The sequence below is a fragment of the Suricata suricatta genome, chromosome 8 (assembly GCF_006229205.1).
Source record: "Suricata suricatta isolate VVHF042 chromosome 8, meerkat_22Aug2017_6uvM2_HiC, whole genome shotgun sequence".
NCBI classification, from domain to species: domain Eukaryota; kingdom Metazoa; phylum Chordata; class Mammalia; order Carnivora; family Herpestidae; genus Suricata; species Suricata suricatta.
Genome location: NC_043707.1, coordinates 33,378,170 through 33,396,665, shown reverse-complemented (window position 1 = coordinate 33,396,665; position 18,496 = coordinate 33,378,170). Strand labels below are relative to the sequence as shown.

The 18,496-nt window shown below is 45.2% G+C and overlaps 1 protein-coding gene across 3 annotated transcripts in view; it reads left to right on the top strand.

The window, feature by feature from the left end:
* Nucleotides 1–18,496, top strand: part of LOC115298983 (radial spoke head 10 homolog B-like) — a 54,780-nt gene extending 36,284 nt beyond the window's left edge. For all 3 annotated transcript variants that reach the window (XM_029948207.1, XM_029948206.1, XM_029948208.1), the window contains 5 exons: nt 1,226–1,357; nt 2,820–2,945; nt 4,766–4,859; nt 17,234–17,432; nt 18,196–18,496. In XM_029948207.1, coding sequence (XP_029804067.1) covers nt 1,226–1,357; nt 2,820–2,945; nt 4,766–4,859; nt 17,234–17,432; nt 18,196–18,373 — 729 coding nt within the window. In that variant the 3' untranslated portion in view covers nt 18,374–18,496. The remainder of the gene's footprint in view (nt 1–1,225; nt 1,358–2,819; nt 2,946–4,765; nt 4,860–17,233; nt 17,433–18,195) is intronic.

The window sequence follows — 18,496 nt, the reverse complement described above, 5'->3', positions numbered from 1 at the left end:
AGCTTGACCAAGCCTCGGGCAGGTGTCAGCCCACGGTTGGCCTCAGGCACTGCTGCGGAGCCTGGCACCTCTGGTCACATGAGCGGACCTCTTCCTGCTCAGACTCAAGGGGCCCTGGGTTCAGGACCAGCAGGCACGACAGGTGGATGATCAGAGTCCAAGCAAGCTGTCCGCTCACACAGGTGCTGCCCAGGTGGAGGCAGACCCCGGTGTCAGGTGCACCCACAGCAAGGATGGGTGTGGCTGCCAAGTGGGTAACACCTGCCCTTGTCACTTGGGTTCCCAGATGCCACTTCCCTCAATTTTTGTTCAAGAAAAAGGGAAACCCTTTGAAAATGACTTGGGGCACTTGGTTGGCTTAGTCGTTTGAGCATCCGTCTTCAGCGTAGGTCATGATCTCACAGTTTGTGGGTTCGAGCCCTGCATTGGGCTCTGTGCTGACAGCTTCAGATTCTGGAGCCAGCTTTGGATTCTGGGTCTCCCTCTTTCTCTGCCCCTCCCCTGCTCACACTGTGTCTCTCTCTCTCTCAAAAATGAATAAACATTTAGAAAAATTTTTAAAAAGGATTGTCCTCAATTAGTGAATATAAAATAAATGTTTCCAACAAAATAGAAAAGTGATTTAACAAATATGATAGAACACAGTCTTTTATTTTTTAATTTAAAAATTTTAAACGTTTACTTATTTTAAAAATTGTTTAAAATATTTATTTCTGATAGAGACAGAGCATGAGCAGGGGAGGGGCAGAGAGAGAAGGAGACACAGAATCCGAAGCAGGCTCCAGGCTCTGAGCTGTCGGCACAGAGCCCAACGCGGGGCTCAAACTCGTGAACTGCAAGATCATGACCTGAGCTGAAGTCAGATGGCCGACTAACTGAATCACCCAGGCACCACTAAACATTTCTTAGTTTATTTGTGAGAGACAGAGCACAAGCAGGTGCTTATTTATTTTTGAGAGATGAGCCCCAATGCGGGTCTCAAACTCACGAACACTGAGATCATAACCAGAGCCGAAGTCGGACACTTAACTGACTGAGCCACCCAGGCCCTCCACATATAGTCTTTTAAATATCATAGTTTTTATTTCCAGTCAGTCTGCACCCATGACGCTGGAGTGCTGAACGAGGCGGCTTTCTCTGGAGACAGACCAGCAGCCAGATGAATCCCGGTCCACCTCAGGGTGTGTCAGATGAGTGAGACCCTTTGTATTTTCTTGTCTTTCAGCTGGTCTTCCTGGAATTCTTTGAAGCTCTCTTAAGCTTCGCACTCATCTCTGTTACTGACCAGATGACTAAATCCTACTTAAATTTTCTGAATGATAACTTGCCTGGAGACAAACACGGAAGCCCCGATCAGGTAATAGTAGTTTAGAATTTACAGTGCAAGGGTTTCATTCCGGAATGGCTAAAATATCATCAAAACTATCTTGGGCTTCTGTAACCCTTCAGGAAGTAACTTAAGGCTTAAGAAAAAACTTAAGACTCCCTTTCACATTTTGGAAAAGTATATATTCCCTTTTTTCTCTAAGTTAGGGAGAATGTGTCCCCTGGTCATGAGTCAGGGACACAGGCTCTTAGCCACATTAGTGGAGATCTCCTAAAAGGTCAGGGCGCCCAACAGAACACCGGGCAGACCACGAGGCTTAGAACACCTGAGACATTTCGTTATGAAATGTGTCATTATGCAGTCTAGCGTTTACAAGAGCAGAGAGCGTCTTCCAGAGTGAGGTCGCTAACAAATCTCTCCTGAGTGGGCACAGGCTGCTAGATGGGTCCCTAGGATGGGGCCGGCTCACATGACAGGACTGCTGGACATGAGACTCCATTGCAAGACCTCAGCAGAGCAGGGCAGCGCCCGCAGCCTGCCGGAGGGTCCAGCCGCTGGGGCAGATTGACACAGACTGGTTTGGGGGGGTGGTTATGGCTATGTAGGTTTAGAGGGACTCTGAGCCATTCATCTGGACCCACAGTGAGAGTCTCGGGGGCCAGTGGAGCCTCGCAGCTGGGGACTCTAGAGCAGTGCATCCAAGGTCATTTTTAGTCATGTGAAGGGTGATTCATCTCAAAATCCCCTGATGTATCTCGGACTCCTCGTGTGCTGAGAGCTTGCTTCCTGTCCAACTTCACCACACGGACCTCCCCACCAAGTAGCTCTTCCTCCTCCAGCTTGAGCATATGACACATGGCATCTCTGGGTCATCTGGGAGACTTGTCATGGGCCAGAGGCAGGGCCTGGGGCTCTGCTCTGAGGGAAGCAAACCTCCACCTTAGTTTCGTCCATGATTTCACGGACGGCATCACGTGCACGCCAGTAAACGAGTGTAAACGCTGGTCTCGGGATCGTCCTCAGATTCCCTCTGATCGCGTTCACTTCTGGTTTTCGATGTCACTCCAAATGTCCAACAAGCTAAATCCTCCTACGTCCATACAATGGAGTATGACTCAGCAATGAAACAACTCATGACAGAGGATACAAGATGAATCAAATTATGCTAGGTGGAAGAAGCCAAACCAAAAAAGGTATATCCTGTTGTGATTTGAATTATATACAATTCTAGAAAGTGCAAAGTAATCCGTAGTGGCGGCAGATCAGTGAGGAGGAGGGAAGAGGGGTTGGATTCCTAAGGGGCACAGGACACTTGGGGGTGAGGGGGTGTTCAGTGTCTTGGCTGAGGGGATCGTTTCACACGGGGCAGACCTGTCGAAAGTCATCAAGTAGTACACCGTGTGTGTAGCCTAACTGTAAATGGGACTTCGGAAGATCGTGTGCGTGCCTCCGCGGAAACCAAACGTCCTCTTATGTGTTTGTCCTTGCTCAGAACATCCAGGACAGGGGTTCGAGTGGAGGAACGAGCCAGGAATCTGATCTGCAGGATGGCAGCACCAAGTCCTCTTCAAGCAAGCTAGGACCTGTGCTTGATCTTAGCAAAATGAGGAGAGCCAAGGTTTGTATTTTTTTTTTTTGTTAAATTTTAAGTGCTTATTTAATCTTGAAAGAGAGAGAGGGAAACACAGAGTCCAAAGCAGGGTCCAGGCTCTGAGCTGTCAGCACAGAACATGACACGGGGCTTGAACCCACAAACTGTGGGATCATGACCTGAGCCACAGTTGGACGCTCAACAGCCTGAGCCACCCAGGCGCCCCCCAGAGGTTTATATTACAGCCCACCACCTAATAACGGTTACCTGCTTATAGTATCAATGAGTTTTATGCACCTAATGTGCTGAGCACTCCTCTGTGCACTGGCGATCTGCCGGAAGCAAGAGCCTGAGTCTCATGGACTTCCCATTGCAGCGAGGGGAGGGAGACAGGTAGTCCCGGCCAGGCTCCTGGGGTGTTCACCAGGTCTGCACACTTCCCAGTCTGAGCTCGTTTCATGCCCGCAGCCACCCTCGGACATGGTCACTGTCTCTAGGAGGGAACCCGGGTGCCTGTCCGCAGCCATGGAGCCAGTAGGTAGCAGAGCTGGGGGTCTCTATGCAGGCTGTCCAACTCCAGAGTTTGCCCCGGGGACCACAGCACTATAGGTCTGAGTGATGTGGTGGAGCGCAAGGCAGACTGTGGAGACTGAGGGACAAGGAGAGGTGGTGACAGGTCTTCTGATGAAGCGACATTTGAGCCCACAAGAAGGAGGTGAGGAAGCAAAGCACGTGATTTTCAGGAGGGGCCTGGTCTGGGCAGGGGCCTGAGGTGGGAGCATATTTGGGTTGTGGAAAGGAAAGTGTAGCCAGTGCGGCCGCCCCCAGGGACCCTGGGCACCTGAGCTCGGTGCGGCAGCGGGGTCAGACCAGGAGGACGCTGGCATTGTGAGGACCTGGCTCTTGTTCAGAGCGAGATGGGAGGGCCCCAGGGCAGGGGGCCAGTAGGCTTCCTACAGCTTCACTGTTGACAAACCAGTAAGGAAACTCTTGGAATTAGATGCAGGTTTGTTGAAGGCCGTGGAGTCTGAGAAGGAGCGAGGAGGAAAGACAGATGATTCTAAGCTTTTTGGAAGATGCGATTCCCGTTTACTGCGATGGCAAGGCTGGGGCAGGGGACAGGAGTTTGGGGACAAAATTAAGGAGCTGGTTTTGGACACGTTAGGCTAAAGGCGCCTGACCAGACATCCACGTGGCACAGATGGAGACACAAGTCAGGAGTTCAAGGGCCAGATCTATGTGGAGGCAGACATGTTGGTGTGAAAAGCATATGTGTGTGTATGTGTGTGTGTGTGTGTGTGTGTGTGTGTGTGTGTGTGTGTGTGTGAATTCAGTTACTATCTGAATGTAGGTACAGTTATCTGTGGATAATAAAACCCTTTCCAACAGTGTCAGAGGAGACTTTGAAGTCTTTGGTTTCTTGGTAAAAACATTTTAGTGCACACAATAAATCTGTTATTCATTTCTTTAATTGTATAAGTAGCAATATTTTATGAAGGTTAAATATAGAAATAGTCTCTTTTTTAAAGTTTATTTATATTGAGAGAGACAGAGACAGCATGAGTAGAGGAGAGGCAGAGAGAGAGAGAGAGCAAGTTCTGCATCATCAGTGCACAGCCTGATGTGGGGCTCGAACTCACAAAACCACAAGATCATGACCTGAGCCGAAACTGAGAGTTGGACACTTAACCAAGTGAGCCACCCAGGTGCCCCAGAAGTAATCTCATGAGCTTAAAAAAAATAGCCTCGTTAATATCTTTCTAATTACTTCTAATGTAGAAAGTTAGCTTGGGTCCACAATGATGCCAAAGTCATATTTTGCTTTTATGATTTTTTTTATGTAAAAGCCCAAGATCAGGAAGTCTCTGAGTGATGAAAGAATTTCCAAATTGAATCTTAAATCTCCAGGAAAAGGACTAACCTTTTTTTGGTCTCAAAATGGTGAGTAGTTTCATTATTGAACTCTCATGTTTGCTTGTAAGTGATAGAAAGTTTATAAAAACATACAAGTGTCTTTTTAAACTATAATTCGGCTCTCAGGGCTACTTCCAATCCTGACACCCGCATGACAGACTTTACTTTCAAGGCCTGATCTTGCTGAGGTTTTTTGGTTTGCTTTGTATTTTTTTTTCCAGTTTGGCTGCGATTGTGATTTACGACAGTTCTGAAGTTTCAGGTATACAACATAATGACTTGACATACATAAATTGTGAAATGATCACCACAGTGTTTTGTTAACATCTGTCACCTCACATGGATAACTAAAAAAAGAAAATTTTTTTTTCCTTGTGATGAGAATTTTTGGATCTACTCTTTTAACAGTTTTTCCCTGTGTCATAAAGCAGTGCTAACTATAGTCATCAGGAAGGGTTTATCACATCCTAGAACTTACAACTGGAAGTTGCCCACCTTTTGCCCACCTTCATCCAATCCTCCCTACCCTCATCCCCAGCCTTCGGTAACCGCACATCTGGTCTCTTTTTCGATGTGTTCTTTGTTTTGTTTCTAACTCTACATGTAAGTAAGATCATTCATTCAGCATTTGTCTTTCTCTGGCTGGCTTATTTCATGGAGCTTAATGCCCTCGAGACCCACCCGTGTTGTTACAAATGGTAGGGTTTCCTCCTTTTTAATGAATGAATAAAGTTCCATTGTGTATATTGCCACATCACCCATTTTTCTGCTGGACGCTTCGGTTGTTTCCATGTCTCGGCTATTGTGAATGATGCTGCAGTGGACATGGGGGCGCAGACATCTCCCACATGGTGCTTTCGTTTCCCGTGGGTATTCTCCCAGGAGCAGGACTGCTGGGTTATATGGTACTTCTGTTTTGAATTTTGAGGAACCTCCATACTGTTTTCCAGAGTGACTGCACCAATTTACATTCCTGTCAACAGTGCATGTGTTACCGCTTGTCTTTTCAATGTTAGCCCTTCTAACTGGAACAAGGTGACTTCTCACTGTGGTTTTGATTTGCACTTCCCTGATGATGAGTGATGTTGGCCTGTTGGCCACTCCTATATCCTCTTTAGAAAAATGTCTATTCAGATGCTTTGTCTATTTTTTTTTCCATTGAGTTGTAGGAATTCTTTATATATTTTGGATTTGAAGCCCTTATCAGATACACACATGGTGTGCAAATATTTTTTCCTCTTCTATAGGTTGCCTTTTCATTTTGTTCATTTCTTTTTCTCTGCCATTAGCTTAGTTCCATGGCATCCTGTTGGTCTATTTCTCATTACGTTACTTGTACTTTAGACATCATATCCATGAAATCCTTCCCAAGACCCATGTCAAGGAACATTTTTCTCTGTGTTTTCTTCTGGCAGTTTTATGGTTTCCAATCTTACATTTAAATTTTTAAACAATTAAAAAAAATTAGTTTCCTTCTTTTATATGTCCTATTTCCCAACACCACTTATTGGAGAGATCTCTCCAATGAACGCTCTTAGCTTCCTTGTCAAGTACTGACTCTTCCAATCAGGAAGTGTGATGCTTCCTGCCTACTTCTTCTTTCTCAGGATTGCTTTAGCTTCTCTTGTGGTTCCATATACACTTTAGAGCTAACTGGGGTCTGTGGATTCAGGCCCCCCATTGGGCTCTGTGCTGATAGCTCAGAGCCTGGAGCCTGCTTAAAATTCTGTGTTTCCGCTCTCTCTCTCTGCTCTCCCCTGCTCATGCTCTGTCTCTCAAAATAATAAATATTTAAAAATTTTAAATTATAGAGCTATTTTTTTCTACTGCTGTTAAAAATGCCATTGGAATCTTGACAGGGAGGGCATTGAATCTATAGATGATTTCTGGTAGTATGGACATCTTAACAGTGTCAGTTTCTCCAATCCATTGATGTGGGACACCTTTCTATTTATTTTTGTCTTCTTCAGTTTCCTTCATCAGTCTTGAAGTGCTCAGAGATCTTTCACCTCTTGGTTAAATTTATTCCTAAGTGTTTTATTGTTTTTGATGGTATTGTAAATGGGATCATTTTCTTTAATTCTTTTCCTGGCAATTCATTGTTAGTATAGCAATCCTATTGATTTTTGTATGTTAATTTTATATTCTGTAACTTTACTGGATTCATTAATGAGACCTATCTATTTTTTTGGTGGAGTATTTAGGGTTTTCTACATACAGAATCAAGTCATCTGCAAATAGAGACAATTTTACTTCTTCCTTACCTATTGTGATACTTTAAATTTCCTTTTCTTGCCTAATTGCTCTGGTTAGTGCCTTTCAGTATTATGTTGAATAAAATGGTGAGAATGTGCATCCTTCTCTTATTCCTGATATTAGAGGAAACGTTTTTAATCTTTCACCCTTGAGAATGATGTTAACTGACAGCTTGTAATATATGTTGAGGTACACTTCTCTAAGTTGCTAAGAGTTTTTATCATGGGGGTGGCTGGGCGGCTCAGTCAGTTAAGTGTCCTATTTTGGCTTAGGTTACAATCTCATCGTTCATGAGTTCAAGCCCTGTATTGGGCTCTGTGTTCACAGCTCAGAGCCTGGAGCCTGTTTCCAAATCTGTGTCTCCCTCTCTCTCTGTCCCTCCCCACTCACACTGTCTCTCTCTCTCAAAAATAAACAAACATTAAGAGTTTTATCATGAATGGATGTAGAATTTTGTCAAATGCTTTTTCTGTGTTTATGGAGACAGATAATTTTTTTCTTTCATTCTTTTGATGCGACATTGACTGATTTGCATATGTTGAGCCATCCTTTATCCCAGGGATAAATCCTAGTTGACCCTGGTGAATGATCCTTTTAATGTAATGAAATCAGTGTGCTAGTATTTTATTGAATATTGTCCCACCACTATTCATCAGGGATATGGACCTGCAGTTTTCTTTCCTGGTAGTGTCCTTTTCTGGCTTTGGCATCAGTTTAATGCTGACTTCATAAAATGAGTATGGGGATGTTCCCTCCTTTTTAGTTTCTGGGAAGAGTTTGAGAAGGACTGGCATTAATTGTTTTTCAAATGTTTGGCAAAGTTGAACAGTGAAGCTATCTAGTCCTGGGCTTTTCTTTGCTGGGAGATTTTGGGTTACTAATCAACCTTACTAGTAATTGGTCTGCTCAGATTTTCTATTTCTTCTTGAATTTGGTGTTGGTAGGTTGTATGCTCCTAAGAATTTCTCAATTTCTTCTAGTTTGTCCAGTTTGTTGATGTAGAAGTGTTCATAGTAGCCTCTTAGGGTCTTTATATTTCTGTGGTATTAGTTGTAATGTTTGTTTTCATTTATAATTTTGTTGACTTGAGTCCTCTCTTTTTTTTCCTTAGCTAGCCTGGATAAAGGTTTGTCAATTTTATTTTTTCAAAGAACCAAACTCTTAGTTTTGTTAATATTTTCTATTGTTTTCCTGTTTCCTATTTTGTGTATTTCTGCTATAATATTTATTATTTATGTCCTTCTAGTTTTGGATCTAGTTTCTTTTTCTACTTTCCTGAGACAGAGTTCAGTTAGTTTATTTGAATTATTTCTTGTTTGTTAGTGTCCGTGTTTATTGATGTGAACTTCTTTCTTGGAACTCTTTTTGCTGCATCCTGTACGTTTTGGTATATTGTGTTTCTGTGTTCATCTATATCAAGATACTTTAAAATTTATCCTTTATTTTTTGATCCATTGGTTGTTCAGGAGAGTGTTAATTTCCACGTTTGTGAATTTTCTAGTTTTCCTCCTGTTACTGAGTCCTAGTTTCACACTTGTTATGATTTTAATCTTCCTGAATTTGCTAGGACTTGTTTTGTGGCCTAACATATGGTCTGTGCTAGGAAATGTTCCATGTTTGCTTACAAAGAATGTCTGTTCTGCCGCCGTCGGATAGAATGTTCTTATATGTCTGTTAGGTCTAATTTGTTTAGTCAATAAGGAAAGAGCAGATTTGATCATCTGTCTGGATCATCTATCCATTGTTGAGAGTGGGGTATTAAAGTCTCCAACTATTTTTGTATTGCTTCTTTCTTCTTTTTGCTTGCTCTGTTAGTTTTTGCTTTATTTAGGTGCTCTTAAGTTGGGAGCATAAATGCAGTTGTTATATCTTCTTGATGAGTTGGCTACTTTATGATGACCTTCCCTGTCTCTTTTTGCCATTTTTATTTTTTTAGTTTAAAATTTGTTTATTTTGAGAGAGAGAGTGCAAGCAGGGGAGGGGCAAAGAGAGTGAGGCTGTGAATCTCAAGCAGGCTCTGCATGTAGTGGAGTTTGACATGGAGCTCAGACTCACCAACCGTGAGATCTAGGACTTGGGTCAGAATCAGGAGTTGGACACGTAACCCACTGAACTACCCAGGTGTCACTCTTTTTATCATTTTTAGAGTCTATGTTGTCTGATATAGTTTCCTGCCTCTTGGTTGCCGTTGTTACCACTTGCTTGCGATATCATTTCCCCCCCTTCACTCAGTCTGTGTCTTTGAGGCCAGAGTGAGTTCTCACAGGCAGCTTGCACTGGATCTTGTCTTTTTGTCCATTTAGCTATTCTATGCTTTTCATTGGAGGATTTAATCTATTTACCTTTCATTATTGATAGGTAAGGACTAACTACTGCTCTTTTCCTAATTGTTTTCTGATTGTTTCAGAGAACTACTGCTCCTTGTTTTTTATCCTGCTGTGTTTTTCTCATGTTTTGATGTCTTTGGCATTAGTACACTCTTTTTAAAATCACAGTCTTTTGTGTCAGATTTTTCCCCTGTCATCACCATAGGCTCACATAAAATATCTTAAAATTATAACACCCTACTTTAAACTGATCACTTCATGAGAATTCCTAAACTTCACACTTTTCCTGCTTCTCCTCACATTTTAAGTTACTGATGTGACTTACCATTTACATATTTAAACAATTTTTTTAATGTTTATTTTTTTTGAGAGACACAGAGACAGAGCATGAAGAGGGGAGGGGCCTAGGGAGAGGGAGACACAGAATCTGAAGCGGGCTCCAGGCTCTGAGCTGTCAGCATAGAGCCTGATGTGGGGCTCGAACCCATGAACCACGAGATCATGACCTGAGGTGAAGTCGGCCGCTTAAACAACTGAGCCACCCAGGCGCCCTACCATTTACATATTTTTAATATTGTGTAACTACTAACAGATCATTGTAATTATGGTTATTTTTATTGTTAACTTTAGAGCTGGAGTTATAAGTAAATTATGCATTACTATTACCATATAAAGAATATGTTTACCGGTACCAGTGGGTTTAACACTACCTTGTTGTTGTTGTTGTTTTTATGTCTTTATTTTGAGAGACAGAGATAGAGAGTGAGTGGGGTAGGGGTAGAGAGAGAGGGAGACACAGAATCTGAAGCAGGCTCCATGCTCGGGAGCTGTCAGCACAGAGCCCAACATGGGGCTCAAACCCATGGTCTATGAGATCATGACCTGAGCTGAAGTCACCTGCTTAACAGACTGAGCCACCTAGGGGCCCCACCACCTCTTGTTTTTATGATGTTAATTAGTGTCGTTGAACTTCCACTGAAAGCACTCTTCCTTAGCATTTCCTCTAAGGCAGGCTTAGTGGTGATGAACCCCCTCAGCTTTTGTTTATCCAGAAAAGTCTATCCCTCTCCTTCATTTCTGAAGGACAATTCTGCTGGGTAGAATTCTTGTCTGACCACTTTTTCTTTCAGTATTTGAATAGTTCATTCCATTTCCTCTCAGCCTCAAAAGTTTCTGTTGAAAAATCAGCCACTTATACAGGGATTCCCTTATATGTAATTTCTCTTACCTTTTAAAAAATGTTTTTAATGTTTTATTTACTTTTGAGAGAGTGAGAGACAGGGTGAGCAGGGGAAGGGCAGAGAGGGACACAGAATCTGAAGCAGGCTCCAGGCTCTGAGCTAGCTGTCAGCACAGAGCCTGACACGTGAGATCATGACCTGAGCTGAAGCTGGACACTTAACTGACTGAGTCACCCAGGTGCCCCTAATTTCTCTTACTTTCAAAATTCTTTGACTTTTGATGATTATAGTGTAGTTCAGTATAGCCCTATTTGGGCTCAACATATTTGGGGTCTTTGGGGCCTCGTGGCTCTGGATGTCCTTTCTCTCCTTAGGTCTGGGAAGTTTTCAGCCATTATTTACTGCTTTAAATCTACTTTCTGTCCCTTCCTCTTCTCTTCCTGGAATCTCTGTAATGGGAATATTGTGTCTTTTGACTGTGAACCCATAAGTCCCATAGGCTTTCTTCGCCTTTTTTTCTGTTCGCTCTTCTGACTGTGTAATTGCAAATGCCCTGTCTTTGGGTCACTGATTCTTTCTTCTGCATGATTGAGTCTGCTTTGAAAGATTACTGTTAAAAAATAGTATAGGGGCACTTTGGTGGCTCGGTTGAGTGTCCAACTTCAGCTCAGGTCATGATTTCACAGTTCATGGGTTCAAGCCTCACATCAGGCTCGCTGCTGTCCACGTGGAGTCCACTTCGATCGCTCTCTTTCTGCCCTTCTTCTGCTCACACTCTCTCTCAAAAACAAACGTTAAAAAATAGTAATAAAACATCTTACTAATGAATTCTCCAGTTGTATTTTTCAGCTCTTGGATTTCTGGGTTCGGGTTTTTTGATGGCTCCTTTCTTGAACTTCTTGTTTTGTTCTTTCATTGTTTTACTAATTTTGTGTAGTTGTGTTTCCTTGTAGTTCACTGAACTTCTTCAAAAGGATTGTTCTGAATTCTTGGACGGTTCATAATCTCCATTTCTTTAGGCTCAGCTATTAGAGCTTTATTAGAGGTAATTAGCTCTACCAACATGGTGTCATATTTACCTGATTTTTCAGGATCCTTGATTCCGTACTTTGGCATCTGTGCATTTGAGCAAGTGGTCTCCTCTTTCAGACTTCCCAGGTTTGCATTAGCAGAGACAGTTCCTCACCCATCAGCTCAGTTTGGGTGTCTGGATGTGTCTGCTGGTACTTTCTTGAGCAGGTGAGGCTTGTTTTCAGGTCTGTTTTGTGGCAAGACCAGCGCCTGAGCACTGAGGTCGGCGGGGGACGGGTGCTGCTGGCTGAGGACAGTTTTGGGCAGGACTGATGGCTTGCTTCCGTGCCCAGGTGAGGCTGAGGACAGGCCTTCTGGTTGCCTGAGTGTCCTGGTCGGGCTCCCCAGATGGTTGGGGTTGGGGAGTGTAAGTACTCAGCTGTAGGCGGAGCTATGCATTAGCTTCCCGGCCCTGACAGGGAACAGGACAGGGCCCAGGGCCCGCACGCTTGTGTGTGTACCTGAGTCAGGCAAGCATCTGCAGTGAACTCCCTCGCAAGGCAGGTTACTGGTTTTGCTCTGTAGACACGGGAAGCCCTAGGCTGTGCTGTCTGTTCAAGTGCAGAGCTGCTAGGTGGGCTGAAGGTTGTATCCAGCAATTAGGTGGGGGGTGGGGAGGAAGCAGTGTTATCAATTAGCTTTCTCGGTTGAGTGGAGACAGAAAACTGATCCAAGATTGGCAAGGCTATTCGCCCCTGGTCTTGACTCAAGCCAGCCCATGCCCCCACGTTCCCTAAACACAGTCCCTGGCTTAGCTCTGCAACTATCAGCTCTGCCCAGAGTCTGCTCAAGTGTGGCTGGGCTATGCGGCTTTCTGGGTGCTCTGGCCAGGCTTTCTGGCTGAGCAGGGCTAGGAGCTTTCCTCAAGCACTGGGTGGGGCTGTGAATCGACTCTTCTGCTTGGGCAGAGCAGTGGAACCTTCCGTAGATGGCTCTGCCTGCCGCACTTTCCGCTTGAGTGTCGCTGGACGATGCAGTGTGCATGCAGGTGTTCTTGCCTTTGCAGTTGGATGCGGGCAGTTGCTCTTCAGTCAGGCTGTGACTCCGCTCCCTGCCTAAGCAGTGGGCAGACCAGGCTCCAGGGCTGGCGCGGCTCTTCCTTTGAGAACATGAATCAGGTGGACCTGTACCCCGTGGAGTCTCCTGGTCAGACTTCACCACTGACTTGGTTCTGCAAGGGGGCAAAGAGGCTGTGTGGGGAGGGACTCAGCGCTGACAGCTGCAAGCCCCTCAGGCCTCTGTCAAAAGTCCCATCCTCCCCGATTCACTAGCAATTCCATGGGTGAGATGGGAGCAGGGGTCTCCAAGGAGTGACCCACAATGCTGGGGGAGCTGGAGGTCTACCCTGGATTCTTTTCCCACAGGAGGAACCACAGGCTCAGGGGAGACCTCTCAGTTTGGCACTGTGCCAGCCTCAGGGCGGTGTGCGTGTGCGTGTGTGTGTGGAGTGTGGTCAGCATGTAGCCAACCCTCTTACCCTTCCCGTGCTGTTTTGCTCTTTGTGGTGCAGGGGGTGCTTCAGCTTCACCCCCGTATCTGAGGATTCTCTCGGTGGAGTCTTGTCCAGGAACAGTTTGAAAGGGGAGTGAAGGCAGGGAATGACCTGCCACCATCTGGGTGGTGTCACTTCTCTTCGAGTTTACTTTTATATATTTTTAAATATATTTTTGAGAGAGAGAGAAAGAGAGAGACAGAGGGAGGGAGGGAGAGAGAGAGAGAGAGAGAGAGAGGAAGAACGAGTAGGGGAGGAGCAGGGAGAGAGGGAGACACAGAATCCAAAGCAGGCTCCAGGCTCTGAGCTGTCAGCACAGAGCCCGACGCGGGGTTCAAACCCAAGAACCGTGAGATCATGACCTGAGGTGAAGTCAGACTGCGCCTCCCAGGGGGCCCTGGAGCTGAATTTAAAAGCATGATCTTACCAAGCTGAATCAGGCTGTCAGGATGGCCATTCTTCCATGGGGCCTGCATGACTGTCTCTAGAGCCTGATCCCATGACGACATCCTTTTCTGGTTCCCTGGTCTCTCTCAGGAGTCTCATTCACTTTTTAATTGAAGTATAAATCACGCACAGTATACTAGTTTCAGGTGTACAATATGATTCGATAATGTTATACATTACTCTCTGCTCATCGAGTGTACCCTTGAATTCACTTTTTAAATTTCACCCATCCCCTGATTCTTCGTATTCAAGCTTGTCTCTCTTTTCTTTCCTCTTTTGTTTCTTAAATCCCACAAGTAAAATCAAATGGTATTTGTCTGACTTTGCTTAACATTATACCCTCACAGCCCATCCACGTGTTGCACATAGCAAGATCTTACTTTTTTATGGCTGAGTAATTGTCCATTGCATGTATGTATCCATGTGTGTATATATATACATACTTGTGTACATGTTTATACAAACAGATTTATGCATTAACCTATGGATGGACACTTGGGTTGCCTTCCTTTCGTGGCTGTTGTAAATATTGTTGTGATAAACACAGGAGTGCATATATTTTTCCAAAGTAGTGTTTTCATTTTCTTTGGATAAATACCCAATGGTGGAACTCCTGGGTCATCTGGTGATTTTTTGGGAAACCTCCATCCTATTCTCCAGAGTGGCTGCACCAGTTTGCATTCCCAGCCCCAGAGCACCAGGGCACCTTTCCTTCCACATCCAACACGTGTTGTTTCTTGTGCTTTTGATTTCAGCCATTCTGACCACTGTAGGTGATCTCTCTGTCTGGTTTTGATTTGCATTTCGGATGACGAGTGAGCTTCATCTTTTCATGTGTCTGTTGGCCATCTGGATGACATCTTCTTTGGAAAAATGTGTATTCAGGTCCTTTGCCTGTTTATCAATACAATTATTTGTTTTTGGTGTTCTTTATATATTTTGGATATTAATCAGTCCCTTTTCAGATGTAGCATTTCCAAACTTCTCCTCCCATTTTGTAGGTTGTCTCTCTGTTTTGCAGGTGGTTTCCTTCACAGAGCAAAGTCTATTTCAGCATAGTCCCTGTAGCCGGTACCTGCCTTTGTTTCCCTTGCCTGACCAGACACATCTAGAAAAATGCTGTTTGACTGCCCAGGTTTTCTTCTAGGAATTTTCTGGTTAAGACTTTCATCCATTTCACTTTTGTGTATGGCGTAATACGGTTTTTCAAGATGCTCAAGTTAAACAAAACGAAACTCTTAACTGGTGCCTCATATTCCTAATATATAGTGTTTTTTACATTAAAAAATTGAATCCAAGTTAGTTAACATAGTTAATGATAGTTTCAGGAATAGAGTTTAGTGACCCCTCACCTACATGTACCGCCCAGTGTCATCCTCATTGCCTCTCCCCCCTCCCCTCCCCAACACCCCACCCGTGACCCTCTGTTGTTCTCGGTATTTAAGAGTCTCTATGGTTTATTTCCTGATCTGTTTTTATATTAATTTTGCTTCTCTTCCTTTGTGTTCATCTGTTTTTTATCTTAAATTCCATGAGTGAAACCATATGTTTGTCTTTCTCTTATTTTGCTTAGCATAATATCCTCTAGTTCCATCCACACTGTTGCAAAGGGCAAGATTTCATTCTTTTTCATTGCGGAGTAACATTCCATTGTATATATATGCCACATCTTCTTTACCCATTCATTAGTCGATGGACACTTGGGCTCTTTCCATACTCTGGCTATTGTCGGTAGTGCTGCTATAAACATTGGGGTGTATGCGCCCCTGCGAATCAGCATTTTTGTATCCTCTAGGCAAATACCAGGTAGTGCAATTGCTGGGTCATAGGGTAGTTCTACTCTTAGTTTGAGGAACCTCCACACTGTTTCCCAGAGTGGCTGCATTAGTTTGCATTCCCACGAGCAGTGCAAGAGATCCTCTTTCTCCGCATCCTCACCAACATCTGTTGTTGCTTAAGCTGTTAATTTTAGCCATTATGACAGGTATGAGGTGGTATTTTATTTTTTTAATGTTTACTTACTTGGAGAGAGAGAGGGAGACAGAATTGGAAGCAGGTTCCAGGCTTTGAGCTGTCAGCACAGAGCCTGATGCAGGGCTTGAACTCATGGACCACTATACCATGACCTGAGGTGCAGTTGGATGCTTAACCTACTGGGCCCACCCAGGTGCCCCTCTCACTGTGGTTTTGCTTTGTATTCCCCTGGTATTTTCTCCCAGTGTGTGGCCTTGTATTTTGTAATTATCCACTTTGGCCAACATGGCTGGTGGGAGAGCTACATGCCTGTCACTGAGCCCTTACCTGTACTAATCCATTTGTGAGGAGGGCACCCCATGGTTCCTTCTTTGCAGATGAGGGAACTGGGGCACAGCTAGGAAGCGGCAGAGCTGAGCCTTGACTCTAACTTGTTTGGCTCATGTCTGTGCTCTTAAATACTGTACCTGCTGCTATGGAAGGGAGAGGCTGTGCGAGCCCCTTGACATGGGGCCACGAGTCTGGACCCAGTTCTACAATCCCAGCGATTGTGTTACCTCCCAATCAGTTACCGCCCTGCACCACCTCTCCCCCACTGAGGCCGCCACGGGTTATATGGGTGTTCGAGAACCTAGGAACTCCTGTGCGATGTGCCGCTGAAGGCTTCCCTTAGTCTTCGTAAAATCTGGCTTGGGCGTCACGCCTCTTCCTACCAGTGCCCCACTCTGAGCCCTCCATGTGGCTCCTGGGCTGGGAGGGCCCTACCTTTCCACTGTACCTGTCCCCACCTTCCTAACCCTTCCCTTACACAGCACAGAAGCCCAAGGTATAGTCAGTCTACAAATACCTGTGGTCTAGAGAGAGCCCCGAGTTCACTGTACCCCAGAACTACCCCAAGCATGATCTTCCCAGAATCAACTAAGAAACACATTCCCAAGCGGGCCTCTGCTGGCTCCAGGGTTTATGAAGCAACTCTTACCAAGTCAGTAATCTTACCCATGTTCTTCCTCAAAAATCCTTTCTCTTCTCAGTGAAAAGTGCCTTTAAAGACAATGGATGCAAAAACAAAGAGGTTTCTTCCCTCCTGCGAAACATGGAAAATGCAAATTCTCCATAGTTCTAATTTTAGAAAACCAAAATTAGAGCAAAATACCAGGAGACTCAAAATGTCGGTGATTAAAGTTCTTGTCTACTGCCACCTGCCTTGCTTCAGGTTGTCAGGGAACATTGTGTGGTTCCCTTAACCCTCCCAAGCTTGGGGGGAGCACAGCATCACCCCATCTTATGGGACATGAGGGCACTCAGCCATTGTAGGAAGTGGAAGGCCTGGAATTGTATTCATGCTGATTTTTTTCTATTTTTGTTTTCTTATTTTGAGAGAGAGCAAGGGAGCGTGAGTTGGGGAGGGAGGGAGGGAGGGAGAGGGAGAGGGAGAGGGAGAGGGAGGGAGAGGGAGAGGGAGAGGGAGAGAGAGAGAGAGAGAGAGAGAGAGAGAGAGAGAGAGAGAGACACCCCGAGACCCACGCAGACTCCACTCAGTGCAGAGCCCAACGAGGAGCTCAATCCCACAACCGTGAGATCACAACCTGACCAGGCACTTAACCACCTGAGCCACCCAGCTGCCCCTCATGCTGATTTTAAACTTTCTTTCAGAGAGAAAAGAGAAATCCAAGGATGAACCAGAGGAAAAACTAACCGTGTGGGTCACGAGTATGTATATCTTTTTTGTGACCATGCTCTTCCCCGCACACAAACGAGAAGAAACCCTCAAGGAGAAAGTCGAGCAAGACAGGCTGCACGCCGCGGCCGCGGCCCAGCGGCAGAGGCTGGAAAACCAAGAGCTGGAAGCCAGGTGACCCCCCGAGCCCCTCAGCTCCCCCCCTACCAGGAGATCCCCCTCAGCCTTCCTTTCCATCTTTACTGTGTGCGGTTTCCTGAGGGAGGCAGCTCCCCAGGTGGCGTTGAGAATGTGGGATGTGGGGAAGGGTGGCACCTGCGACCACTGGCTCACTCGGGGGTGAGGGGACGCCTGGGCCCCAAGGCTCACACTGAGTAGCAATGCCACGTGGTGGCGGAGAGGCCACCAGGTTCAGATCCCAACCTCACCCCTTGACACGTAGGTGGCTCTGGGCAGGGCCGAACACCATGCCTCAGGTTCCCCATCTGTAAGCGGAGATGATCCCCTCAGGGCTGTGGTGAGCACCCCCTACCTGCTGTTCAGCTACTTTTCTAGAACCACAGTTGAGAACCATGCAGTCACTTCTGTCCAGGGTGCTGAAGCCTGCTCTTTGCAAAGCATGTCTCCGGCCTATTGAAGAAAGCATTAAACTATAGTTAAGGTCAAAGACAGTATTTTTTAAAGGCCACTTAGTAGCGGCTAAGTTGCTACAGAAGAAAGGGATTCAAAAGTCACTTTAGCTAAGGGACAGTCATTCCGGGCTGTCTGGGTATGGCATCCCTTTCTATTTTAGGCAAAGTGATGAGAGTTTACAGTTTCGCTTACAAAAACCAGTGGGTTATGGCCTGCTTGATACCAAATACAGAGTGAAACCAGTTTTGAGATTGCAAAATAAGTCAGTGCATAAAGATGCCTTCCTGGGTTTGCTGCTTGCTAGGCTGAGCAGCTTGCGAGAGGAGGGAGAGACCCGAAGACAAGATGCCGAGGCAGATGTCACAGTGATCAAGGAGCCGTGGGATGCCCCGTCCTCCAGTGTCACGATGAGCCCCCCTAAAGAGGACACTGTGGTGCCCCAAACCACCAAGTCCGTCATGAGCAAGAAGAAGAAAAAGTAACAGTTACTGGGATTTGTAAACGAACCCCAAGAACAAACAGATGTAAAAGCTTAGAACTGAGGCTCTGTAATACATTTCTTGACCAATAAAATTGCATTTTACCTCATTTTAGTATTTTTCAAA